At 34.6% G+C, this 27,226-nt stretch overlaps 3 protein-coding genes across 3 annotated transcripts; all 3 read right to left on the bottom strand.

Moving 5' to 3' along the window:
- Positions 1 to 395: 395 nt before the first annotated feature.
- Positions 396 to 1,544, bottom strand: LOC115697914 (transcription termination factor MTEF1, chloroplastic). The gene has a single exon (XM_030625086.2). It carries the CDS (start codon positions 1,488 to 1,490, stop codon positions 555 to 557), a length of 936 nt encoding a protein of 311 aa, XP_030480946.2. The 5' UTR covers positions 1,491 to 1,544; the 3' UTR covers positions 396 to 554.
- A 3,710-nt stretch (positions 1,545 to 5,254) lies between these two features.
- On the bottom strand, positions 5,255 to 12,387 carry LOC115697910 (uncharacterized). Its single transcript, XM_030625077.2, has 8 exons — positions 12,118 to 12,387; positions 10,880 to 11,129; positions 9,674 to 9,797; positions 8,730 to 9,076; positions 6,837 to 8,613; positions 6,049 to 6,302; positions 5,809 to 5,918; positions 5,255 to 5,614 (listed from the first exon to the last, which is right to left on the bottom strand). The coding sequence occupies exons 1-7, from the start codon at positions 12,171 to 12,173 to the stop codon at positions 5,847 to 5,849; spliced, it is 2,880 nt and encodes a 959-aa protein (XP_030480937.2). The 5' UTR covers positions 12,174 to 12,387; the 3' UTR covers positions 5,255 to 5,614; positions 5,809 to 5,846.
- A 1,509-nt stretch (positions 12,388 to 13,896) lies between these two features.
- LOC115697913 (CBL-interacting serine/threonine-protein kinase 23) lies at positions 13,897 to 25,372 on the bottom strand. The gene is made up of 15 exons (XM_030625085.2): positions 24,444 to 25,372; positions 22,766 to 22,828; positions 22,293 to 22,364; positions 22,081 to 22,188; positions 21,874 to 21,954; positions 21,631 to 21,684; positions 21,421 to 21,546; positions 21,029 to 21,118; positions 20,735 to 20,854; positions 20,523 to 20,648; positions 20,106 to 20,222; positions 19,951 to 20,007; positions 19,797 to 19,871; positions 14,383 to 14,461; positions 13,897 to 14,294 (listed from the first exon to the last, which is right to left on the bottom strand). Exons 1-15 carry the CDS (start codon positions 24,636 to 24,638, stop codon positions 14,242 to 14,244), a joined length of 1,416 nt encoding a protein of 471 aa, XP_030480945.2. The 5' UTR covers positions 24,639 to 25,372; the 3' UTR covers positions 13,897 to 14,241.
- Between the last annotated feature and the right edge of the window lie 1,854 nt (positions 25,373 to 27,226).

Raw genomic sequence — 27,226 nt, forward strand, 5'->3', positions numbered from 1 at the left:
TGGGTGGTTATGTCTTCTATTTTGGGTACTTTATAATTTGTAAAGACAAGTTATGATGTAGTTAATTCTTGTTGTGAGATTATATGAATCATGGAGGTCAAGGCTGCTCCCTGATGTTGGTCCCGACATCACTACTGCCTTATGTTGAAGTTGTCGTATCATTAATCGTGTGTTGTATTGTATTGTGTTATATAATATTGACTTGGATTGTATTGTATTATTTGTGGTATAGTTCCTCTAAATGAGAAGGTATGCAATATCATTCTTGAAAATTATTTTGGAAATTTATTTTTTAAATTTAAGAGTGTGAAAAATGATATAATAAAAAAATATAAATTAAATTAATATATTTTTGAATGATAGAAGAGTTTTAGTACCTTATGTTATCATTGAGATGCTCTAAATCAATATTTAAAATTAATTATGATGTAATTATTTATTTATATTTAATGTTATAAGACACTGATATTTAATTAACAACAATTAATAATATTAATATTAATATATATATAGAGAGAGAGAGAGAGCACTAGTTACTGGTTACTGGTTACTGGTTACTGGTTAGGGTTAATTAACTGTGTAAACTCGTGATCAGTAGAGATAAGCATCAATGGCAGACCCATCTCTTTCCCCAATCCTCTCTTCACAATCTCCAAATGCCTAGGCTTAATCCTCTTCTCCAAACTAAAAGCAAAATACTGAGGAAACTCCTTAACCTCTTCCACCTTCCTCTCCATTTCCCCAACCAAATACTCCAATTTCGGCTTCAAATTATTCTCAATACTGAAAGTGAAAAGACTCGGACACCTCACCACCATACCCACCGCTTCCTCCTTCGAAACCTCCAATCTCTCCTCCAAGAATCTCAGCTTCGGAATCAGAGTCTTCTCAACGCTCGAAACCAGTAAAACGGCGTCGTTCTCAGCCAGAGACTCCAAATTCCTAAACCCTAACCTCTGGAGGTAGAACAGAGCAGGTTTGAGCTGGTCTCTGGCGCTGGAAGCGAGAAGTCTAGGGCACTTGTTGATGACCTTACGGAGATTGTGAAAAGGGACTTGAAGATCTTGAGCGAGGAAATCGAAGATTGGGATTAGATCGGCGGCGATATCTGAGGTTAGTATTTTGGGGCACATTCCGAAGATTTTTTTGAGATCTTTTTGTTGGATTCCTTTAGATCTGAGGAAAGAGATTGTTGATTGGATTGAATCGAGTGTTGTGGTGTGGAGTGAAGGGTTTTTGGCTAGGGCTTTGCCTGAATCGATACCCATGATTTCGAGACAGACTATTTTTTCTTTGATTTGGAGAGAGAGGTTGGATTGGGTTGGGGCGTAGAGTGGGTGTTTGTGGAGAAGGCTTTTGTTGGGTTTTGGTGGGATTAAGGGCATGTTTGGTAGAGAAAATGATGATGAAGAAGATGATTGTGATGATGATGATGATGATGAAGATGAAGATGAAGGTAAGAGGGGTAGAGATGAGTGAAGTGTTGTCATTGTTGTTGTTGATGATGTTTGTTGCAGAGATCAACAATGGAGGTTGGTTAATTGGTTGGAGTTTGGATTGAATATAGTTGTGGAAGTTTGACACGTGGATATTGTGGTTGAATTTCATTGGTTGGTTTTGGATTATGTTAGATTCTGTAACGTAACGATAAACGAACTTTTTGTGTTAAAAAAAACGGTGAACGAACATTTTTTTTTAAAAAAAAATAAAAATAAATAATATTAAAAAGAGTAAATATTGTTTTATACCTGTTGTATTTTGTAATAGTTATAGATTCTACATTTTATTTTGCTAAATGATAAAATGGACTCTGTGGGTTCGTTTGGAACGCCGTATTAAATCGTATTGTATTATATTGAATTGTATTTTATACAATATTTTTATGTAAAACTATATATGGTATTAATTTTTATAGACACCTAAATATATAATATTTTAGTATAAATAAAAGTTTAATATAGTATTATATAAAAATATGATATATAATCCAATTCAATATAATACAATACAATACGACCTAATACGACGTTCCAAACGAGCCCTGTATTTTTTATTAATTGGACATTTTATTTTGTTAAATGATAAAATTGATCATGTATTTTTAAAATAGTACAAATAGGACTTTGAGCTCAACTTTCAACAATTTTGTTTAATAAAACCAACTTAAAAATAATTCTTAATTCTAACTACAAACAGATGTAGAAAATTTAACCAGTTTTGTCATAACATCTCTAGGTCAGATTATTATTAAGTTTTATTTTGATAAAAAATCAGTTTTAGATCTATTTTATCATTTAACAAAATAGATGGTCTAATCTGTAATTTTTGTAAAATACAAGGTCTAAATGGTATTTATTCTATTAAAGATGGTGGGTTTTTTTTAATAAATAAAGAAATTTTATTAAATAATAGCGTGCAATCTAATCGAACATCTCCTTTGTTGGAGACATGACCATGATTAAAATTAGAAAAACGAACTAAATAATTAGTCGGATTATTCCCTAATTTCTAGATTGTTTGACAAAAAAATCAAATAAAATCATATGAAAAAAAATTACAGTATCACAGTTAACTATAAGAATACATATATTATGTTTCATCCACTCTCAGAATATACAACAGTGGAAACTGTTGCAGCAAGTTTAACCACGTAGCTTGAGCACTCAACTATTGTGTAAGGTACGTAACTGCACTACTATTATCCCCTTTAATTGCAAAATTCTTGTTATACCCAATCACTAACAGGGATTTAATAGCAAGTCATTGAAGAACAAAGAAAAATCAACAATGAAACAAACTCAATCACATAGACAAGACTAAAATATTTAAAATCATGTCACATAAACAAGATTAAAATATTGAAAACCATGTCGTAGAGACAAAACTAAAATATTCAAAAAGATATCACAGGGACAAAGTTAATCGCAGTAGCAAATGACATTAGCAAAACACAACCCTGACCAAGCTACACTTAAGCCCATGAAAGGCCAGTTGGCCTGGCCAGATAACTTTCAATAGCTATAAATTTACGAACGAGAAATTCTAATTTTTTTCTTTTAACCTATATGCATATATAATTACACATACATAAAATGGTGGGTTTTAAACCAAAAGAAAATTTTAACTTGGTTGGAAGGATGCATATTTTATTAATTAAATAAATAATAGATTGAAGGATGATTTGTTTTATGAGAAATAAATGGATGAATTTCTCACCAAGAAGAGTATGCAAATATTTCTAGTTGTTAAACAAAACTGAAACATTTTTTTTAGTGTGCTCTATTAGGGTTTTTCCTATAACCCTCTGAAGGCTCCTTTTTATTTCTACCGACCAGGGCTCGTCGGCTATTATTGGCCTTGGGTGTGGCTCTGGTTGGGAATGTTTATGAGTGGCTTGACTTTCTCAGAGTGGATCTCTCTTTTTCTTTTGGTAGTGTTTTTGGTTTTTTGAGTCCTTTTCTCAAGTTAACAGGTTGTTGAGTTGGGATTGGCTGGCATTGGTCTGTTATGGGTGGTGGTCGTATGTGGTGAGTCTGCTATGATGTGGTGGTTAGTGGTGGTCGACGGTTGAGGTTCTATTATGGGCGGGGTGGGGGTTGTTGGCTAGGGTTGGGGTTTGGATCTATAAATTCTTAAAGAGAAAAAAAGTGTTGATATACCACCTTGCTATTATTATGGTAGTAGGACTTTATTTATTCATGTCAGGGGATGTTAGTCTTGTCCACATTCACATCTCGGAGATTTTCAAATTTTTATTGGTCCCATAATTTAGGGTAAATACCATTTTGGACCCTGTATTTTGCAAAAGTTACAGATTGGACCTTGTGTTTTGTTAAATGACAAAATGGACCCTGTATTTTTTAAAATAGTAAAAATAGGACCCTGAGCTTAATTTTTAACAACTTTTTTTTTAATACAACCAACTTGAAGACAATGCTTAATACGAATAGATACAAAAAAATGTATACAGTTTTGTCATAACACTTTTAGATTGGATTATAATTAAACTTTATTTTGACAAAAAATCAATTCAGGGTCCTATTTGTACTATTTTAGAAAATACAGGGTCCATTTTGTCATTTAACAAAACACAGGGTCCAATTGGTAACTTTTGTAAAACAGAGGGTCCAAAATAGTATTTACCCCATAATTTATGATGCGATGGTTTGTTACAATTGTTATCACTGTAGTTAGTCGTTTGATTATTTCTTTGTATTCTATATTTAATAAATAGGTTATTATTACTTAATTTTTATTGAATGATCTTTGGCCGATAGCCATTTATAGTTGTGTGATTCGACACATATTCATTTGTATTGGAGACCTAGCAGTCTTCACGCTTCTTTAATGCTTTAATGTTGTCAACTTATTAGTCTTTTACTTGAAGGTGTTATTAGGATTTTTCTTTTCCTAAATCTGTAAACGGCATATGTTGTCTATCTTATTGATTATGCTCATTGAGCAATTTATCGTCATGTAATCTATTATCTGATTTGCCTATTAATGAAAATTACAGATGTATCTATGAAATAATATCCTAGAAAATTTCTTTTTTTAATTGATCCAATTTAATATCATTTAAATTAGCATATAATTCTTTTTTAAAAAAAAAAAGAATAAAATAATAATTAACTACTTATCATGTTCAGCTAATTAAAATTCTAAATCTAACTCCCAACATAATTGTCACTTTTTTATGACTAATTTAAATTTTTAATTATTTTTAAAAAAAAATAAATTTATATAATAATATTTTAATTAATTTTATTTAAAATTATAATTAATATAACCACTAAAACTTTCAACTAATTAATTATATTCCTTTAAAATAAGTCTCATTTGTAAAATTTATTAAAATGATTAAGAATTTGTAGAGCAAACAAGAAGAGAAGCATAGCTCTATTATTGATGTTACCACTAACCATCTCTTTTAACATTCCAACTCTCTTTCTTTCTTTGTATGGACATTCATACAATCCATTGAATAAAATAAAGCTATATTTTATGAAATTGAAACACTATTTTGGTTTCACTATTTCATTGAGTTTGACTAGAAGAGCTATAAAACTTTAAAATCAAGGTGTGTTGTCATGAAAAGGATTGGAAGACTCCTAACTTGCTTATTTCTTGATTAGGCAAAATCATTAACCATAAAACCATAACCTTCTCATACAATGAAGAAAACAAAAACAAGAACAAAAAACTCTCCTGTTTTCGTCGATATTAGCAAAGCAATCCAATCAATGACAAAATCTGGAAAAACAAAACTGCATGATTAAAATTTGTTCAACTGTTCTTCATCAAAGGTTCTAAGTCAGTCACATCACCCTGGCTGAAATAATAGTGTTAAAACATAATAAAACTCTTCAGAAAATACAAGAAAAAGCAAAAAAAAAAAAAAGGTTTCCTCAAGTTTAATCTGCATGAAAGCATCTGAACATTTTTGTTAAACATATAAATTACCTTACCATGAAAATAAAAACTAAATATAATAGAAGAAAGAGAGAGAGAAAGAGACTCAGAAAACTGCCAGAACTTTCCCAGCAGATGCTCTCCACTTGAAACTTAGCCAAACCCAAATTCGAAATTTCATCCTCAAGATTGAATTCTGACCCTACAAAGAATAGCACAGCATCCAAATGATTGGACAGAGAACATAACCAATAAGCTGGGCTTATCTAGAAAAATAATAGAGTCGGGCAGGCGTATTAAATGGCTCTTAGAGTATTATGGTTTCATCTATTCTAAATCGGCTGCGACAATAATATGCTCCATACTGAAGAAACAGAATCCATAGGAGCCACTTACCGGTCACTGGAAGAAAGCCCATGTTTGTAGTTAGTTTGTCAATGTTGTCCCTGGCTTTGGCTCATAGAGGGATGGCGATGAAGCTTTTGACTCGGAGTTTGCTGGTCATCCTACAGGTAAAATTTAAATTCTGAAATATCAGTAATCTAATTTGGAGAAGAAGACTAACATCGCCTAACCTTGAATTATAACAAAACATATATTTGATTTCTATTAACAGCAAACAAAGCAACGAAAAACCTTATAAAGAGATGCTGCTGATTCTGACTCCACATTCTGGATTGCAACAGGGCCCAATGATCGCAGGGTATCCAGGGTATCCAATGTTAGCTGCCACCCACAAAGCGCAACGGCATCAGCACTAGAGCCAGATCCACTGCTGGTGCTGCCAGCAGCTGCAACATTGCCGTTCACCCAGGGACAAAACTTGTTGTGATGAGCAATTGGATCAAATTCTGAAGCTTCTTCATAGTTGCTCTCCCCTTTAGGTGGTTCTGAATTAGATTGAAGGAAGAAGAAGAAAAAAAAAAAAAAAGAGTAAAAACATCATCAATATCAGAGAGAAAAGGGAATCACAATAAAACCTTTCAACTTACACCTACAATATGGTTAAGAATAGCCAGAGGCAGAAAGGGACAGGATGAGTTTACAAAACATAAAATAGCACAGTATATTGAAGCAGATGTTCCAAAACAATAAGCAATAAAAAGGACAAGATATAAGCTCAGTTACTCATTTAAGCACATTAACTTTTCTCAGCAATAGTATCAATATCCAATATCAATGGACACTGAGATGACTAAAATCAAATTTAATTTGCTTGAGACTCATTGATTATGTGGACCCGAAACACAGGAAAATAATAACGTAATCTAAAAGCTACTGATGAGTAAAATAAATGCAACAGATTATTGTAAGTTTGTAGAAAAACAAAGAGCTGCGGAGAATAATAAAAACGTTAGAAGAGAAATTAAAGAAAGTAAACAAGGTCAAGCCTTAAAAACAGTTAATAAGATGGGGAAATCTACCTATCCCATTTACTAATGCATAATCTGACTCTCGGTAGACACGAACATTTGTAGATGAAGACTTTCCAGCCTTTGTGACATTTTGCTTGGTTGTTTTATAGCCAGAGTCTATAATAGCATTGCAGGAGAGAGAAGGGTGTGCAGAGGCCTCTACACCAAACTTACAGCTTGCACTTACCTTTTCGCCACTTTCAACAGATTCTGCCTTGGCAGAACCATCAATCTTGGAGCCACTATCAGCCCTCCCAAGAGATTGAGACATCTCCTGGCTATCACCACGAGGATCTTCCCTATTAATTTCATCTGGGACAATCTCATCCATCAACCCAGGATCTGGAGCTGATTCGCCTGTCTGACCCTGAACGTCAGTATCCTCAACTCTGGGTTCGACATCACCAACTACACTACCTGCTCTATGAACAGACACATCAGCTCCATGAATTTCAGCTTCGTGACTGGCACACATGCCAACACTTCCCCCACTTACTCCAAAACTAATCCCCCCACGGGCTTGAGCATTCACAGTTTCTGCATTGAAAATTTCTTCACCATCATTTGTACTGCTGACACCCATTTCCCCACGAACAGCTTCAGCAACTGAACGAAAACCAACACTTTGCTGAGCTTGATTACTGTAGTTTAATTCTGATGTTTCATTCATGTCCAAATTTCCATAAGTACTTGATGAAGGAAACTGAATATCATCAATATCTCCAGGATAATTTTCAACACTTTCCATTGAGTCCTCATTTGCACTATGATTGTAAGTATCCATTGCAATGACAGATGATGCACGTGCTGAATCCCTAGTTGCTTGAATTCCAACAGGTTGCTCACTCCTTTGCCGAAATGAAGCACCTCTACTGCCATCTGCATAGATTTCAACACCCATTGAGTGGCTAGGACCAGCACCAGAATCTCTCTGATACGATGAACAGTATGAATCAAAAATATCCAAATCACGTGCACGTTTTGAAGGCCCAGCAGAATATTGTCTACCATCGGTGACTTCATCACCATCACGATCAATCACTGTTCCTTCAACACTATCTGCCTGCTGCACCCGTAAGTGTTGTCTGTCATCTGAGCTTCCACCTATTTCCAAACTTCGTTTACGAGAACTAGGACCCCGTGATTCATATGAAGCAGCACGATCACCAACCTCACTTCCCGCAGGTTGCCCAATCATCAAATCCCTTCCCATGTCTCCCTCCTGCATGTTGTCAAACATTGATCTTCTTCCAAAATGGTTAAAAGGTAAACCTCCCGCCATTGTGAGATTTAAATCAACATCAGCATTAGGCAATGACTTCCCATCATTTGTTGTTGCTACTTCATCACGATCTTCAGTCTGCTCTTTATCTGCATCATCAGCTGCAACCCAACCACTAATTCCACTCGCTGCACTTACTCCACGAGTCAATGCCATTTTTTTACTTGTGTCAGGAATGTCGATATTGTTGGAAGAAAAACGAGCAGGGCGAGGAACAGTTAAAAAGTCCATAATTCTAACTGTAGCACCACATAAACTGCAATCTAGTAAGGGCGACCTGAACTCACATCTTGGATCCTTAGAAAACATTTTACTCTTTCCAGTGTCTTTTTTAGCTGAAGCAGATAGTGGTTTCTTGCCTAGTCCAGGATCCTGTGAAGGATGGACACGGCTTGGTCCATGAGAAGTTCCATTTCTGGCTGATTGTGCAGAATGCTCCTCACAGTCTTGAACATTTAGAAGCCATCTTGGTTCCCATCCGCAGAGACTTATAAGCCTTTGTGACTGTTGAATTTTAAGAGCATGTGCATATAGTCAAATATATTTATTGATTAAAAAGAATGTTTATTTTCTTGAGTGATTAGACAACTACTAGCATTGAAACAATGTCTAAAACTCACAGAAGAATATACGCAAGAGGACCCCTCACGAGAGCTTTCCAATTCTGGGATACTCTCAGGTTTGAAGTCTACTTCCCCTGCAATAAAACTCTGTGACTGGGACAAAAAGCGATCAATCTGTGGTCCATGTGAAACACGCATTTGCTCAATAGAAGAACCAGCTACTTTGGGAAGAGACTCAAACTGCAGGAGCCCATCACATCTATCCTTATAACCCCCAATTAAGGCTGATTGAGGTGTAGGAGGAAATTGCACCAGGCTTTCAGGGCAGCTGTTCCCTCTCCAAGGACATGTGGCCTTGTGCCCAGAATCCAGCTCCTTCAAAAAGGCTTCACCCGCATTTTGAACTTCACCCACAAAAATAACAATTAAAGGTAGAACAAGCAAATTTTGTAAACAAATAAAGGACAAGCCTATGATCTACACCTTATTGTCATACAAAACTTTTCTTCAAGAAGGTTTGAGGAAATTGAACAGTAATTTGTTATAATTGGTATCAGTATAATGCACACTACAGACATCAGCAGATAATTTGAACTCGAATATCAAATGCTATGTTTGTAAAAGTACTAACAAACAAAGTTATGTTAGAAATATAATAGATTGATTAGCATGTGTCTCCACCATCTCCATCATGAATTTTTTAGCAAAACACATACCAATGTAGCACAGAAAACACTAGCAACATAGTTCACAATATGAAGCTCCATGGATCAAATAGCAGCTGAATTTCTTAACATTGAAGTGTAGTCACAAAATTTTAGCTGATTATGATGTGTATCAAAAATATAATAGAATTATAACACAGTTATCTTTCTTACTTTCCCACTCCAACACTTTTCTCCCTTGTACATTGACCTTTGTATAAAGAACAGAATTAAGTCCATTTAAGCCTTTAAGGAATGTATCATGAACTTTTAATTTCATTAATTGCAATAGCTAACCTTCAGCAAGGGTCCAAGACGGCAATGGAACAAAACTAAGGCTAGCACTGCAAGATTCACATACAATCTTATCAACCTCAACATTTACCCAACCTTTCTGAGCACAAGCCAATGAACTGATAACCTGCACCATGTTAAAAGTGAAATATTAAATGATTGAAACTTTGGAAGTGCTTCATTTCGCTTATGAAAATGGAAAAATCATATTTGTACTGCATTATAAAGACTGTAGTATCACAAATTTAATCTTCAAAATTTCATCTCAGCTTTACTTTCTAGTGTTCACTTAGTGCTTAACCCTGTGCAGAAAACCAACTTCATCAAATTTACAATTATCATGAATTAATGATAAGATTTCATCAGTAACGATTAAAATTAGAATCCTTGGCCTCAACATAGATGGAAGACCTAGATACCATGAAAGGGGGAAAGGTTATCATTTTTCATTTTTCAGTTTTTTACAATGCTATAAAGGTGACAAAACTGTTGTGGAGCATTTCAAAGATTACACATTTTTATTAGGGATATTATGATAATTTAAATAGTGTGATTTCTGAAAATGGCAAGTATGTTTCTCAAAAGGATTTTAATATTTTTCCATGCTAAATCACCAAGGCACAAGAATAAATGGCTTAGAATTTCCTTCAAATTGTTCGCATTAGGAAATTAGCAGTAAAAGAAAAAAAAAACGACCGCTCGTGTAGATAAAAAATCTAAAAGTAAAACAAATGTTAAAAAAACAAGAGTAAAACAAATTTTGACTTCTACTAATTTTTAAAGAAAACAGAACTATCTATTATTTTTGTTTTCTAAGTTACACATTGTAACTTGAGTGTTATTTGTTTGTATTCTGAAGAAAATTTTGTATCCTTTGTTCTAGTAATTTTTAAATTATATTAAAAGAAACGATTGTTTCTTATTAAAGAAATGCATATTTAATAATATTAATAATAAAAATAACAGTCTTAATTAGAGAAGTTGTAGGTAACATTACATAAATTATAATCTAAAACTAAAAGCTATCTTTTTTATGCTAGTATTAGTCAACATTCATTACATGGGGGTGCAAAACTAGCAAAATTTAATGTCCATGCAGTATCGATGATTAGAAGTTAAGGGTGAGAATAAAATTAATAAAATATTAAAAATTGATCAAATGAAAATCATTATATGTTATGTTGCAACCCATGACAAGCTAATTCAAACCTTAGGCTTTCCGAACCAATGTGAAGGCTTAAATGTAGCCAAGCGCCTCAATAAATCCCCTCTTTCCCAGGGTCTACAGGAAGGTCTTGAAGATCTGAAGGCAGAACCACCGGCACTTGTGCTCAAGGAAGTCCGAGGTGGTTGTGAACCAACACATGAAATAGAAGCTGCCTTGGAGCCTTGCCCATGAATTGACCCATCTATACTGCCAACATTTGTTGGAACAGCCGGAGATGACGCCCCAGCAGAGCTGATAAGACCAAAAAAAAGCACAAAATTGTCACAGAAAGCTATAGATAAACATGTGTAACCTTTTTAATTATTCCTACCAATACCATCTTAGTAATAGCTGTAATCTATAATGTATAACAAAAACAATTAACAAACTATTAAATCAGAGAAGCCAAACTCGTAAAGTTTCTAGAAATACACATACAAGACCGATGGGTTTAGCATATTGATTAGTTCAATTACTCCCTAATCCCATTACATATACATAATAAGGTGCCTATGTTCAAATTTAAGTAATCAATCGAGTGCATACAAATACACATAGCAAGTTCACAAAAATAGTGGCGCAAAACATCAACAGAATCAAAAAATCTACCCCCTAAGTCTTAACCATAACCCACGTGCAAGCACAGAGTATGGACAATAATCACAGCACATTGATCCAGCGAACAAAATACGAGCAGCCTCAATCGACTAAAATTTCATAATTTCCAAAAAAATCTACAAACAGAACTTATCAATCAGTATAATCATGCTCAAATATTAAGTTATTAATCAAAGACATATACAAAAACCATATACGAGCACAGTAAAGCAAGCTCAACAACAAAATAAACGAACGAAACAGTAAATCGCCGAAAAACCTCCACAAAAACCCACCTAAATCAATTGAAATTTCACATTTTTTTTTCTTTTCAAAACAGCCAAACACCACAATAAATCAACTCCAGCACTCTTTCCCATCTGCTCTAAAAAAAAAAAAAAAGAAAAAAAAAAACCTTGCTTTTTCCAATTCAAAACGAAAAAACCTAACACGAATTTCACAAATTAACAGGCGAATAATCCCCCCTCCCCTCCCAGACCCAGTGAAGAAGCTCAAAAACCCTAGATAGGTGGAATTGTAGGTTGCAGAAATTGAAAATTGAAAAGACGAAGTAAGAATTGGAATTAGAAATAGAGATATAAATGATGAAGAAGAAGGGTTTTGGGGATTGAGAGAGAGTAACCTGGCAGCAGGAGTAGGATCAACGGTCCCTCCGGAGCTGATGACCTCCTCTCTCATCTTCCGATTTTTCTCTCAGAAAAAAAAAAAGAATAATAAGAATATTTCCGTCAAAGTACTGAAATGATTTTCTCTCGAGTGAGTGTAACACAAGTAATAAATTAATAATAATTTAATTTCCTTTTCTTTTCTTTTTTATTTATATAAAATAAAATAAAATAAATAGTATTAAACGCATGGCGGGTAAAGATCCATAGAGAATCCGACCCAGATACCAATAAATGCTTTATGCCTCACTCTCTCTTCTATCTAATAGACAACCAAACCCGAAACCCCGAAAATCCGAAAATCCGACCCATGTGCACCCCTAATAGATAGAAGAGAGAGTGAGGCATAAAGCATTTATTCGGGTTCGGGTATCTGGGTCAGATTCTCTCTTACCATTATAATTAAATTAATTAGGATTTTTGCTTATTGAACTTGAACTTTGACATGTACTAAATTATGTCCCCTGAACTTTTAAGATCGTTAAAAATGCCCCATGAACTATTGATTTTGTTGAATTTAAAGACTTTTGTTAAATTTCATTCAATTTTACTATTTCAAAAATTGTTTATGTACTAAATGATGCTCTCAAACTTTGATATCTACCAAATCATGTCTCTCGAACTTTGACATATACTAAATTATGCCCTCTGAACTTTTATCCAGGTTAGACTTTTTTACTAAAATTGGAAAAAAAATCCTTAAATCCAACAATCTCAATAGTTCATTGAGCATTTTTAGCGACCTTAAAAGTTCAGAGGCATGATTTGGTATATGTCAAAGTTCAAGGGCAAAAATCCTAATTAGCATTAGAATTATTATAGGGGTAAAATAATTTCAAGTTGCAACACGGCACACGAACATGCCACGAATTTATGAGTTAGGGTCGAAAAAATTAAGTGCAGATTGAAAATGGGTTAAACACGACAGGATTCTCTTTACACGACATAAATTTTTTAATATAATTTTAAATTTATATTTTCTCTACAATTCAATCTTCAACAATAGTATAACATGTTAAAGTAGATCAACATGAACACGATACGATTTTTATAGGTCGAGTTATAATTGATAAAATTAGACGCGGGTTGAAAACAAGTCAACGTGTCTGACACGAAATATAAAAACGGGTCAAATAAAATATGACACGAATATAACACGATGATATATTTTGTCAGCCCTAATCATTAGCAACTAGTGTTGCAAATACAAGTTAGTTTTTGATACGAAATGAGTCGGAGAGGTACAAAAAATATGAAATTGGTCATGACAATGTTACAATCGACACGATATCAACAATATAAACTTGAGGAGAACTTGCCCAAAAGACTTAACATGTAAACACAAATAAATTTATAAAAAAAATTAATGTATAATAATAATACATTTGTATTTATTAGTTATATATAAATAAAATGATATTAAAATTCGAATATTGTACAAAATATAATAACACTATAATTAAAACTATTAAAAAATATATATAATTAAAACTATATCACTTTGTCTATGGAGCATAATTTTAAAATTTGAGTATTTATTAATATTTTTATATTCTGATTATCAATAAAATATTGTTAATTTTAGTAATCATTTGGTCAATTTGAAGATAAAAATTATGAGCTTATTAAAATAATGTCTAACACATCTTATTACAAGTCAAATTATTTTTGGTTTTATTTTGGGATACAACAAACTAAATCCAAACTCATAAACGAGGCAAATATTCGTATGATGATTTTGTAGGAATCAATTGATATTATATTTAGATTTAATTATATGATTTAAATAATAGATAAAGAGTACACCATATTTTAACCCAATATATTAAAAACACAATCTTCTGCATATCCAACCCAAAATAACATATTAGGGAGAAATAAAACAGTATAAACATATTTGTATTTTTATTATTATAGTTGCTCTTCCACTGAGGTGAAGACTTTATTATTAAATTAAGCAAACAACACTTAAAGAAATCTGAGTTTCCATTTCCAATGCATTCTGCAAATATTTCACACTAGAAGTTTGTTTTGGAGAGAGAGAGAGAGTGTGTGAGGAGAAGTAAACAACACAAGCTCAATCATTTAGACGGTGTAACTCGGGCACCAGCAACACCGGTAACACCGGCAACACCTGCAAATGTCATGAAAAAGAAACAATTAAACAAGTGTTTACCAAGAAAAAAGAAGCAATCATAACTTTGTTGTAGAAAACTACTAACCATTCTCTGCTTCATCCTTCGATTCATCGGCTGATTTCCACACAATGTCTTTCAGCCCGGTCGAAAGGTTCTTGTAGAACTGAAAATGTAAATAAAACAGCAAGCAGAATTGTCAAACTCAGATCTTTAACTTTGATAGGTAATTTGCATTTCGTTATGTAACAGAATTCTACTACAGACTACTACAGACCTTTCCTACTTTACTGTATTTTCATCCTTTGTTGTCACATGTTTGTTTATGACAGTTGAGTTAGTTAGATAAATTAGGTTTGTTAGTTATGATTAATTTCCCTTTATGCCCTCAGTTAGTTAAAGCCTTGGCCCTGTATAAATATGTGCTCTGCACATCTTGTAATTTATTCATTCCAATCAATTGAATCTTTCTCCTTCTTTTTCAATTTGACTCTCCGCAATATGGTATCAGAGCGGGAAAGTCAAGCTTTCCCTTGATTCGATCCTTTCCTCCCTACCTAGCTGCGTTCTCTTCTCCGGCGAAGGTGGTGTTGTTTCTTCTCTCCGATCATAGTTCTGTATGATCCGTTTATCTTCCATCCTGTGAAGATTTCTGCTATTCTTTTCCCTCTTTCAGCATGTCGAATGACAATCAAACAATTTCGATCGATAATGACGGAACCAATCCCGCCATTGTTGCAGCTCAACAAGCCTCTGCAACCACGAGAAATCGTCTGGAAGATCCAAGCGATCATTATTTTCTGCATCATGGTGACAATCCAGGGCACACTCTGGTTTCTCAGCCTCTCACCGGACAAGACAACTATGTGTCTTGGAGCCGTGCTATGCAATTAGCCATCTCAGTGAAGAACAAAATCGGTTTCTTGGACGGTTCTATCCCTAAACCTTCACTTTCTGATTCTAATATGTATAATGCTTGGATTCGCAATAACAATATCGTAATTTCTTGGATTCTTAACTCTGTGTCTAAAGAAATTTCTTCTAGTCTTCTCTATGATGAATCAGCTGCTACTATATGGATGGATTTGAAGGTGCGTTTTCATCAAAGGAACGGCCCTCACATCTTCAATCTCAAGAAAGCTTTGATGAATCTGAAACAAGACAACCACACCATCAGTATGTACTATACCAAACTAAAGACCATCTGGGAAGAATTATCGAATTACAGACCCACATGCACCTGTCATGGGTGCACTTGTGGTGGAGTTAAGAAACTCCAAGATTATCACCATATGGAGTATATCATGTCATTCTTAATGGGACTTTCAGATCAATACTCCCAAGTTCGGGGAAGTATTCTTTTAATGGATCCCATGCCTGAAGCAAATAGAGTTTTTCATCTTGTTACTCAAGAAGAAAATCAGAAAGGAACTCAGAATGCTGCATCTGACTCTAATATGGCTTTCGCCTTCCAAGGTGATAACACCAGCAACAAACAGCGTGATACTCAAGGACCCAAGTCCCATCCGAACAAACGAAATAGGCCTTTTTGCACCCATTGCAACATCCTTGGACACACGGTAGAAAAGTGCTACAAGATCCATGGCTATCCCCCTGGGTACAAGACAAATAAGCCTAGAGAGGCAAACCGCAAATCAAGTGCAAACTACCAATGATACTGATGCAAAGACAGATGAAACCAGCACTTTACTTCCTCAACTCACCTCTGTGCAATATCAACAACTTCTCAACTTACTTGCCAATCAACAAACTGGTATGACCACCTTTGATCCTAGCACCTCAGGAGGCACATCAGGTATAATCCTATCTCATAATACCCTGCCCCTTTCAAATGAATCTTGGATTATAGATTCGGGTGCAACTAGACACATATGCAATAACATCAGGTTGTTTCAATTCCTATGCCCTTTACCTACTACTAAGCTTATTTTACCCAATAATGAAACCTTGCTTGTGCACCAAAGTGGTTCTATTGCTGTCACTAAAGAAATACTTCTTACTGATGTTCTTTTTGTACCAAATTTCAAATATAACATTATTTCAGTAAGTTGCTTGACTAATAATTTGCCCATTTCAGTCAAGTTTTTCACTAATGACTTCTGTATACAGGACAAACTCAGCAAGAGGGTGATTGGCAAAGGTAAATTGGAAAATGGACTCTACACAATGAACCTCGATACTGCTACAGTTAATACCATCACTGCTGAACTTTGGCATACCAGATTGGGACACCCATCTCGGAAACGATTGGCCTTACTTAGTGATAATCTCCACTGTAATGTAGATTCCTTGCATAAACAATCTCCTTGTTATATTTGTCCTATGGCTAAGCAAAGAAAATTGTCTTTTCCAAAGAACAATAACTTTGCTGAAAATAAATTTGACTTGATTCATTGTGATATATGGGGTCCTTACCATATTCCCTCTCACTCTAACTTCAAGTATTTTCTTACTTTGGTTGATGATTACTCACGCTTCACTTGGGTATATTTGCTAAGACAAAAATCTGATGTGATAAAGATTATACCAGAATTTATTTCCTATGTACAAACTCAGTTCAAATGTACTCTCAAACGTTTTCGGTCTGACAACGCCCCCGAATTAGTTTTCAAAGATCTTTTTTTAAAACTTGGGATTATGCATGATTACTCTTGTATTGAAACTCCTGAACAAAACGCTGTTGCTGAAAGAAAGCACCAACATCTTTTAAATGTTGCAAGATCTCTTTTTTTTCAATCTAGAGTACCTATTTCTTACTGGACCGAATGCATAATGACTGCTACTTTTCTTATAAATAGAACTCCTACCCCTAATCTTGATAACAAGACTCCTTATGAATTGCTCTTTGGGATTCCTCCCAACTATGAACATTTGAGAAATTTCGGATGTCTTGTTTTTGCCTCCACTATTACAGCTCATAGAACCAAATTCGAACCTAGAGCCCGTGCTTGTGTTTTCATGGGCTATCCGCAAGGTGTCAAAGGATATAAGCTATATGACTTGAACACAAAACAACTTTTTATCTCACGAAATGTTGTTTTCCATGAACAGGTTTATCCTTTCCATAACCTTAACCATGAAAAGATATCTAATGATCCTTTTTCCACTATAGTAATTCCTTCTTCTCTCATTAATGATACACCTATTACTGATTATCCTTTAGAATCTTTACATGCAGCAGGTACAAATCATCACTTGCAGGGCAGCACTTCCACAAGCACTACTACTCATTCAACTCACGATGAACCAAATCAACATCAAGATGCAACTGAGCATCAAGATGCAACTGAGCAACACACAGATACATCACCCTCTGCTGCTGCAGCACCTGATCTCCCACGAAGAACAACCAGAATCACACATCCACCAACATACCTTCGTGATTATGAATGCAATTCATTCATACAAGACCAATCCTCTACTCCTTACCCTCTTCATAAATTCATGACTTACACTAATTTGTCACCAGCTCACAAGGCTTTTATTTGTGCAGTCACTGCTCACTTTGAACCACGAAATTTCCAACAAGCAATTCTACATACTGCTTGGAATGATGCAATGCAGACCGAATTATGTGCCTTACTTGCTAATGGGACTTGGACAATAGTCAAACTCCCACCAAACAAACGCGCTATTGGATGTCGTTGGGTATATAAAATAAAGTACAATAGTGATGGTTCGGTAGAAAGACTCAAAGCTCGGCTTGTTGCACAAGGATACACACAACAAGAAGGATTAGACTTCTTCGATACTTTTTCCCCTGTTGCAAAGATGGTCACATTCAAGCTTCTTCTTGCCATTTCTGCCATCAAACAATGGCCTATTCTCCAACTTGACATTAATAATGCCTTCCTCAATGGGGATCTCCATGAGGAAGTTTACATGACTATTCCACAAGGTCTTACTCTTCCTTCTTCTATTTCTGCAGATGGAACAATGGTATGCAAACTTCACAAGTCTCTCTATGGACTCAAACAGTCATCAAGGCAATGGTACAAGAAGCTCTCTGATGTTCTCATTCTTGAAGGATTTACACAATCCAAAGCCGATTACACCCTATTCTCAAAGGGTTCCAACAACACTTTCATTGCTTTATTGGTGTATGTGGACGACATAATCATCACCGGTCCCAACATTGATCTACTCCAGCAACTACAATGTTCCCTGCAACGACACTTCAAACTCAAGACTTTAGGACCCCTAAAATATTTTTTGGGTTTTGAAATTGCTCGCGCACCAGAAGGAATTTTTATTTCCCAACGAAAATACACAATTCAGCTTCTCAACGACACTGGATACACTGGCTGCAAACCAGCAAAAACGCCCATGGACCCTCGCATAAAGCTCAACGATGAAGAAGGCACTCCCCTGGCAGAACCTTCCTCCTACCGTCAACTAATAGGACGCCTTCTTTATCTTACCCTTTCACGGCCTGATATTACCTTTGCAGTCAACACTCTTAGTCAGTTTATGGCACAACCTCGAACACCACATATGCAGGCACTATACCATCTGCTCCGTTATCTAAAAGGACATCCAGGACAAGGCCTTCTTTACTCAACAAAATCCTCCCTGCATTTACGTGGTTTTTCGGATTCTGATTGGGCTTCATGTCCAACCACTCGGCGTTCTACCACTGGTTTTTGCATCTTTCTCGGTGACAGCCTCATCTCCTGGCGTACCAAGAAGCAACCTACCATCTCCAAAAGCTCCGCAGAAGCTGAATACCGTGCTTTGGCCGTCACTAGTAGTGAAATCACTTGGCTTCAATACCTCCTCCGTGATTTCCAAATTCCACAAGACAAACCAGCTTTTATCTACTGTGATAATCAATCCGCCATCCACATTGCCAACAATCCTACTTTCCACGAACGTACCAAACATATCGAACTCGATTGTCACTTTATACGGGATAAAATACAACAATCAACTATCCGTCTCATTCCAGTCACAAGTTCTCTCCAACTTGCCGATGCCTTCACAAAGCCTCTTCCCTCCACTACTCTCTCTGCTCATATATCCAAGATGTCTATATATGATATATATAGTCCATCTTGAGGGGGGGCTAACAGAATTCTACTACAGACTACTACAGACCTTTCCTACTTTACTGTATTTTCATCCTTTGTTGTCACATGTTTGTTTATGACAGTTGAGTTAGTTAGATAAATTAGGTTTGTTAGTTATGATTAATTTCCCTTTATGCCCTCAGTTAGTTAAAGCCTTGGCCCTGTATAAATATGTGCTCTGCACATCTTGTAATTTATTCATTCCAATCAATTGAATCTTTCTCCTTCTTTTTCAATTTGACTCTCCGCAATATTATGCTTCTTTAAAATCGATAGAAGATAAGTTTCAGAGGTAACAAACAACAACATAAACTTCACAACAGACAAGAAGAACCAAGTGGAGAATGCTATGGAAAAGAGGAAAAACAAAATAAAAAATCCAGGGCTACTTTTTCTTCTTTTTTGTCATACCTTGTGAAATTCCAAAGTATCACCTCCGGATTTCCGGACTTCAACCATGTAAAGGGAAGGGGCCACTTCAAAAATCTACATGAAAAGAAAGAACTTAAGAGCAAGTTTGAAAAGTGATTTTCAAATTGAACTTTTTGGCTGAAAATAAATGTACCTCAGTTGCAACAGATAATGGACCTTTGCGTCCACTCTTCTCACCATGAAGCTTCAACTGAAATATTACAGAAAGGATTGGTAACGGTCTTAGATATAAGATACAATGCAGTAACATTATGCCAGAGAGAGAATATGAGAAGATAGACACCATACCTTGAAATTATTCTTTTTTATATCGAAACCAAGAGGCCCGGCAGCTTGTTCAATTTTTGTAATTATCTCTTTTGCAGAACATTTGGATGTGAATCTAGTCTCTCGTTTAACAAGTCCCTGGTAGAGACAAATGTACAGTTTTCTCTCAGACAATGATATTTAATTAAACTCATTACAAGGAGCATCCTGAATGTATTTTGTAGAATAAACATTGATTTTTGCAAATTCATATGATCATAACACTAAATTCTACGACTGTAAACCACAAATGCTGCTAGTCATACTAATTTTTCGTATTGTATATACTATATATTTAAAAGAAATATCGTAAGGATAATGTATAATATGTCTTCAACTAGAGTCTTTTATGCGAAAATCCAATTTGAAAGAAAGAAGTCGAACCAAGTTCAACCTTACCATTTGTTTTTCAAATAGTGAACTAAGGTTTAGGCCCTGAGATGTCGAAATTAGCTCAAAAGCATTCATAGTCACGGGAGCTGTAGAGCCTTCCTCCCGCCTCTCCACAACTAGGTTTCCGGATTCCTGTTATCAAAGAACTTTTAGCAGCAAATTCAAGCTCTAAACTAATGCAACGAGATTACAAATCAAAATTAAATCAAGAATCTCACCCCAAATTCATTGAAGATGTCATCCACATCATCAACATTAACATCAGCTTGTTCAAATCTTGGTGGTTTATATCCTTTCTTAAACCACTCATTTTGAATTATCTCAGCAATCGTAATTCGCTGTTTCATGCAATAATGTTACATCATGTATTTCAGAAATTATGTCATAGCAGATACAAATTTGCCTTCTTTTATTTGAATAAAGAAAATATCAGAGCCCCTTGAAAGGGTAAATGAAGGTGATTATCATCATCGGGCATTTGAAAGAAATAAAGAAAGACCACGAGGCAATACCGTTGAGGGGTCAGGATCCAAGATTCTTTTGATTAGCTTCTTTGCACTTGAGGAAAACCATGGCGGAAATGTGAATTCAGCCTTGTGTATCTGTAGTTGCGATAGCCAGCTTTATATTTGTTGATGAAAGACATAGATATACGGTCATGCAATAAAATTGTGATATTATTGAGTAAACAAAATCATTTTTCTTTTCTTTCTCGTAATGAACAAAAAACAGAACGAAAAATATTAAAAATATCTTTATCCAATGATTTGAAGGAGGGATAACAACAGTAAATACATATAGACATCCCTGTTAATGTTTTATGTATGCGTATATAAACAAAATATATATATTTGTGAGCATTATTCAGATATAGATTTAAGAATCCAAAGACAGGAAAAATCACCTTTTTATATAATGCCATGAGGTTAGATTCTTCGAAAGGCAAGTATCCAGCCATTAGGACAAAAAGAATCACACCGCATGACCATAAATCTGCCTTAGCTCCATCATACCCTTTGTTGTTAATAACCTAGGTAAGAGAAGGTTCTGTTAAGAAACAAAGGGGACATGTTAACACAAATTTTTAATTATCTCGAAAGAAAAGTAAATTCACCTCAGGAGCAACGTAGTTTGGGGTTCCACAGGTAGTGTGAAGTAATCCATCCTCCTACGGTCAAGCAATGAAAAAATGAGTCGGCATATTTTATTGTTCTACTTTAATTAATAATAGAATTCTATTCATACTTGGTAATTTTTGACTAATAATGTACTAATCTTGCTGCACTCCGACCAAAACTAATATGGATTACGAATGACATTTTCAAGTAATGCAAAATTCATCCCAATTCATACTCACACGAACTTGCTGAGGAAGTGCACTCAATCCAAAATCTGAAACTTTAAGAGAGCCACTAGCATCCAAAAGCAAATTCTCTGGCTGTAATTTACAACGATAGTATCATCTCAGTGTATTTATAGTATATCAGTAGTTCATCATCTCTAGAGTTAAAAACAACAATAATGTGGATACAATGGAAGACAACGATAAAAACTAAAGTTTCACCTTCAAGTCCCTGTGGAAAACACCTCGGCTATGACAATAATCCACAGCGCATATAAGCTCCTGAAAATATTTTCTTGCTTCATCTTCCTTCAGTCTTCCTTTACTTGCCTGGCTCAAGAAAACAAGATCAATTGTTAGATAGTTTGTACACACACAGCATTAGTAGAGGTTGTAATTAGGGTTGGTACAAACTAGGAAAACCCTAATCTTACAATTTTGTCGAACAGTTCTCCTCCAGTCACGAATTCCATAACAATGTAAATTTTTGTCTTGCTAGCCATGACCTACATCAACATTGCAAGAGTACATCACTAAAATTTCCAAGAATGAAGAATATAACAGCAACCAGCATAAAACAAAATCAGCACTAACAATCAATAATAATATCAACAGCAACAAATAAAGCTCAATGTAAAGAGTATTACTGATACATAACTTTCCCATTTTGGTTGCATTGTGATGTGACATGTAAGTGGTTTTGTTGTTATAACAATACAAACTCTAACTCTACAATGGTACCTTTGTAAATGTTCCAAACCAATTTCTCAATCTCAAGTCTCAACTTGAAACTCATTTTATAAAACATACAATACTACGATGTGATATTACTATGCAAGAAAATCCATTAAACTAGTAGCATTTCATTTCCTAAATCAAAATATAATTAACTCATTTGTTGGCTAACCTCATACATCCGAATGACATTTGGGTGCCTAATTAGTTTCATCGTCGATATTTCACGTTTGATCTGTGTAAGAAAAAGAAAAAACAAACATTGAGTCAATATATTCAAGTGAACATGAAAATAAATAAAATGTCTTTGCTAATCAGACAGAAAACTCTGTACATAAGAGATGCAACTATAAGCATCAAGAGTTCATGAAGACATGCATTGCTTCATCTACATTAAAAAATTGAAAAAGAAAAATATTTATATATTTATTTAATTCAAAACTAAATGTATACTTCAACTATACCAAAAGCACTAACAAAGATAATTATTCAACACAAAAAATTAACAAACAAAATGCTGTAGAATTTCTGACTTTTTTTAATCAAAAACACGTTTTAAATTAACTGTTTCAAAGTTGACTTGCTCTCTTTTTTAATTTAAAGTCATTGTCATTACTTCATAACTTTTTCAGTCAACAAACAGGAAATCATCCACTGTTGATAATAATAATTGCAAATGCAAACCACTCAAGAACAGTGATGGTAGGTCGAAGAGCGTTTTCACAAATAAACTCCCTTTGTTGAGAGTAGTAAAAATAGAGGAATGGGAATAGAAATGGAAAAAAAAATAAAAAAGAACTGAATAAGAGTAAAAAATAATTGTAGATGGTCTTTCCACTCATTGTTAGAAGGAATAGTCATTCCATAAAAATAGTAAGAGAAAGAAAAGAATTGGATACCAATAAAAAAAAACAGTTGTGTAATAAATGATCTTTCCTGTCATTGTTAAAAAGAATAGTCATTCTAGTAAAATAATGAAAAAATTCATCGACTGGAATGGCTATTCTAATGTGTTGAAGAGTACATGAAGAATTGCCAATACATTTGACTTTTCACCCACTCCAATATCAAAGATTGGTCAATCAAATAATAGTAAACAAATGAATTTGAATTAAATGAATCGCTAGTTATCAAAATATTATTCTCGTCTAACTTAAACCTAACTAAATTAATTAGGGGAATTCACATTTCTTGTCTGTTACTCTCTAGTATTTTTTATACCACAGAAATTTGGATTAGCAAGCAGAAAAAAGACTCTTGATACTTACTTGATTCGAAGTGTTTGGAAAAAGTGTGTTCTCTAAAACTAAGCATAACTAAGATTGTTTCCCATTTCCTTTCCCAGCCAAATATAACCTATTTATATTGCACCAAAAAATTTACTTCCAAAATGACATTCATAACGATAATTTAGTATATTTTACTTCATAACAATGAAATATAGCAGTTAGACCAATGATCGATCATCTCATCAGCATTTTTTCAATAAATCACTTAATTCATATGGCAATTTTATCAATCATAATTTAACTTAGCATAAGAGACAGAAAAAACAATTGTAAAAACAAAATTATAGTCTCAGTTATGAATTCTTCTACTTTCTCAGCTACCAACCAATGGATCAACAATAAAAAAACAATTCCAAGTTTTTATTTTTTTGACAAAAATTACTGTCACATACAGATTTGACTCATTCTTCATCTCTATAATTCACATATAAAATTAATAAAAACAAAAAGCTAATTGAACAGGTCATTGTTCTAAGTGGTCCTCTGTTTTCTTGGCATCCAAACAACCTTGATTCAATTCAACAATCCAGAATTTCAAAAACAAAAAAGAAAAATACGTACCTGACCGATCATCTTATGCTTGAGAACTTTCTCCTTATCGAGAATTTTAATGGCGACGTTCTCATTAGTCTCGACGTTTCTGGCGAACTTAACCTTAGCGAAATTACCCTCACCCAAAGTCCGACCCAGTTCATACCTCCCAACTCGCGTCCTGCTGCTGCTACCACTACCACTGCCGCTTGACCTCGTCGTCATCTTCAATAAAAAAACAGAAAAACCCTAACTTATCCCCCTTTTTCCCTTGATCACTCTCTCTCTCTCTCTTTCCTCAAAACCCCTTCTTCTTCTTCTTCTCTCTAAAATTCTCCTAATCAAAACCTCTTCTTCTTGCAAGGTTGCCATACCTGAGACTTTGCCACCCTCATATTTACTTTCTCGATCTTCAACAACAACAAACAACAAATCAAAACCCCAACCTCTCTTTCTCTCTCTGTCTCTGGTTTTTAGTTTTTGAATTCAGAATCCAAAAACAGAATTTTGATTCGAAAACGACGAACGAGATCTACCGAGGAGGAGTGTTTTCGAATCGGAGAAAAATCCCATGTGTGCGGATCAAACAATGATTGAAATTTATAACCTGTTAATAATTTTTTTTTAATTAATTAATTAGGAAAATCAGAAAAAGGAAAGTAAACACTAGAAAATTCTTTGTTTTGGAATTCCAAATTTGGAAAATGGATTTGGAAACGTTGGATCTGAGGTTCTTTTGAAGAGTGTGATTGAATTTAAGGATGAGAGTTTTTTTTTTTTTTTTTTTTGGTGATATTTGGAAATTAAGAAGATGGAAATGTTAATGTTTGTTATTATAGTTGAAAAAGAATAATAGTAATAATAATGCATTATTTGTAGGCATTGTTTTTAATAATAATATAATAAATAATATACGAGGAAGGTGGTGAGTGGGGATATGACCTTTGTGATGGCATGGGGAGAAGAGAAGCCTAAGAGTAGGAATCTTGTGTAATCATGGTGTTGGTGGTCCTTACTCTCATATGGCTAGTCAACCACGCTACTTACACTATGTTTGGTTGAATGATTAAGAAAAGAGAATATTAGTCTCTACCATCATTCTCGCTGTTATACTGTTATTGGTATAATTAACACTATGTTTGGTGGGAGGGAGAAGTGGGTGGATGGAGAGGAGAGGAGGGAGAGATATAGGAGGAGACAACAAATCTACTTGTTTAGATTGAGGGAGGGAAAGGATAGTTGGATGGAGAGCAAATCCTTCCAAATTTCTAATTTTAAATCCTTCCATAAATGAAAGAATTCACACTCTTCCTCTTTAATTATTTAAAATTATAAATATACCCTTGTAATATATTATTAAAAAATTACATCTAAGGACAATATAATAATTTCATAAATAAATATTATCCATCCTTCCATCACTTCATCCCTTCTACCAAACAACTTAAAAGGATTGCTACTCTCCTCTCCCTTCCTCTTATTCTACATCCTCAACCAACTCTCCATCTTTCCTATTCTCCATCCTTCCTAACAAACATAGCCTTATTGGGTTAACAAACATAGCCTTATTGGGTCGCATATAACTTAAAAAAAATAACTTTTAGAAAATATCGTTAATCAATCGTGGGGTGACACATATAGAAAGTATTTGACACCGCTAGTGACCAATAACAATGCTCTTAAGAAAATGGAGAAAAACTGAGGAAAGGCATCAGTATTATGAACTTCTAGAGAGAATGACAAAACCATGGCTTCTTGCTTAGCCAACGTTTAGATTCCGCTTTATCCAAATTTTTTTGGTTCACCCTAACATTCTCCATTTGTTCAATTGTTGTGAGCAGTTTTTGGATATCAAAAGGACCTTCCCATAAAGTCCGAGAAAATAAAGTTTCTTTTTAAGTTAGTTTGTGTAAGAAATTAAATTGTGCTTTTACAATTTTGCCCTACACCAACAAAACAAACAAATCAATTTTCCAAGGTCAATTTCGACCTTTCTCTGTTCACTTGACTTTTCAAAGTCAGTCCCCAAAACGGCTTCGTTTTGTCTTTGAACAAAACCAGAGAAGGATTCGAGAACCTTCTCATTCACTCCCTCACTCTCTGATTTGCTCGAAACCCTAGCAGAGAGTTTCTCTCTGAGAAACTCGAACCCTAACCCTAGCAAACCCAGAAATCCAAACACAAACACAACAACAAGATCAGATCTACAATGATCTGATCTAAACATCACACACACAAAATCAGAAAGATTCAAGTTAGAAAACACCATATTTTTTCTCGAAGTTCACCAATAAATTGGCTATGTCTCCGTTTGAGCTGCTCCTCAAAGATGAGAGCTCGATTCCACTATATTTTGCTGTTCAGAAGTACATCAATGGAGATTCCAAGCCACAGGTAATTTTTTGACTGGTAATCTCTTATTTAGTACATGTATTTTGTGTTTAATCCCTCTCTCTCTCTCAATCTCTAACTCTCTATTATTTTCTTTGTGCATGTACGAGCTTTTATTCTTCCTTCTTCAAGCTCTCTCACTCTGGATCTTGAAGAATGCCCTCAACCTTGTAGATCTGGTTGTTGATGCAGGTATATATAGATCTAGGGTTTCAGGTTTTGTTTCTGTATTTCTTAGTTAGAGTAGTTACAGAAATTAGTGAGGTGTGGATGAACCAAATCCATTCTAACTAATTTCTGTTAGGGATTATAGAGGCCGAAGGCCAAATTAGAGATTTTGCATGTATTTCCTTTTCTGTCCTTTGTATTAAGTTTAATATCAGTGTAAGTGGAGGTTTACTTCAACAGTTTGGTAACGAGGG

The sequence above is a fragment of the Cannabis sativa genome, chromosome 7 (assembly GCF_029168945.1).
Source record: "Cannabis sativa cultivar Pink pepper isolate KNU-18-1 chromosome 7, ASM2916894v1, whole genome shotgun sequence".
NCBI lineage: Eukaryota > Viridiplantae > Streptophyta > Magnoliopsida > Rosales > Cannabaceae > Cannabis > Cannabis sativa.

Coding starts and splice junctions, on each gene's coding strand:
- LOC115697914 (XM_030625086.2), bottom strand. CDS start 1,490: ATGACAACACTTCACTCATCTCTACCCCTCTTACCTTCATCTTCATCT.
- LOC115697910 (XM_030625077.2), bottom strand. CDS start 12,173: ATGAGAGAGGAGGTCATCAGCTCCGGAGGGACCGTTGATCCTACTCCT. Junction 11,130..12,117: donor GATCCTACTCCTGCTGCCAG/GTTACTCTCTCT, acceptor TGGTCTTATCAG/CTCTGCTGGGGCGTCATCTC. Junction 5,919..6,048: donor CAGCAGCATCTCTTTATAAG/GTTTTTCGTTGC, acceptor TTTTACCTGTAG/GATGACCAGCAAACTCCGAG.
- LOC115697913 (XM_030625085.2), bottom strand. CDS start 24,638: ATGACGACGAGGTCAAGCGGCAGTGGTAGTGGTAGCAGCAGCAGGACG. Junction 21,547..21,630: donor CAAACTACGTTGCTCCTGAG/GTGAATTTACTT, acceptor TCTCTTACCTAG/GTTATTAACAACAAAGGGTA. Junction 21,119..21,420: donor TCATGGCATTATATAAAAAG/GTGATTTTTCCT, acceptor TCGCAACTACAG/ATACACAAGGCTGAATTCAC.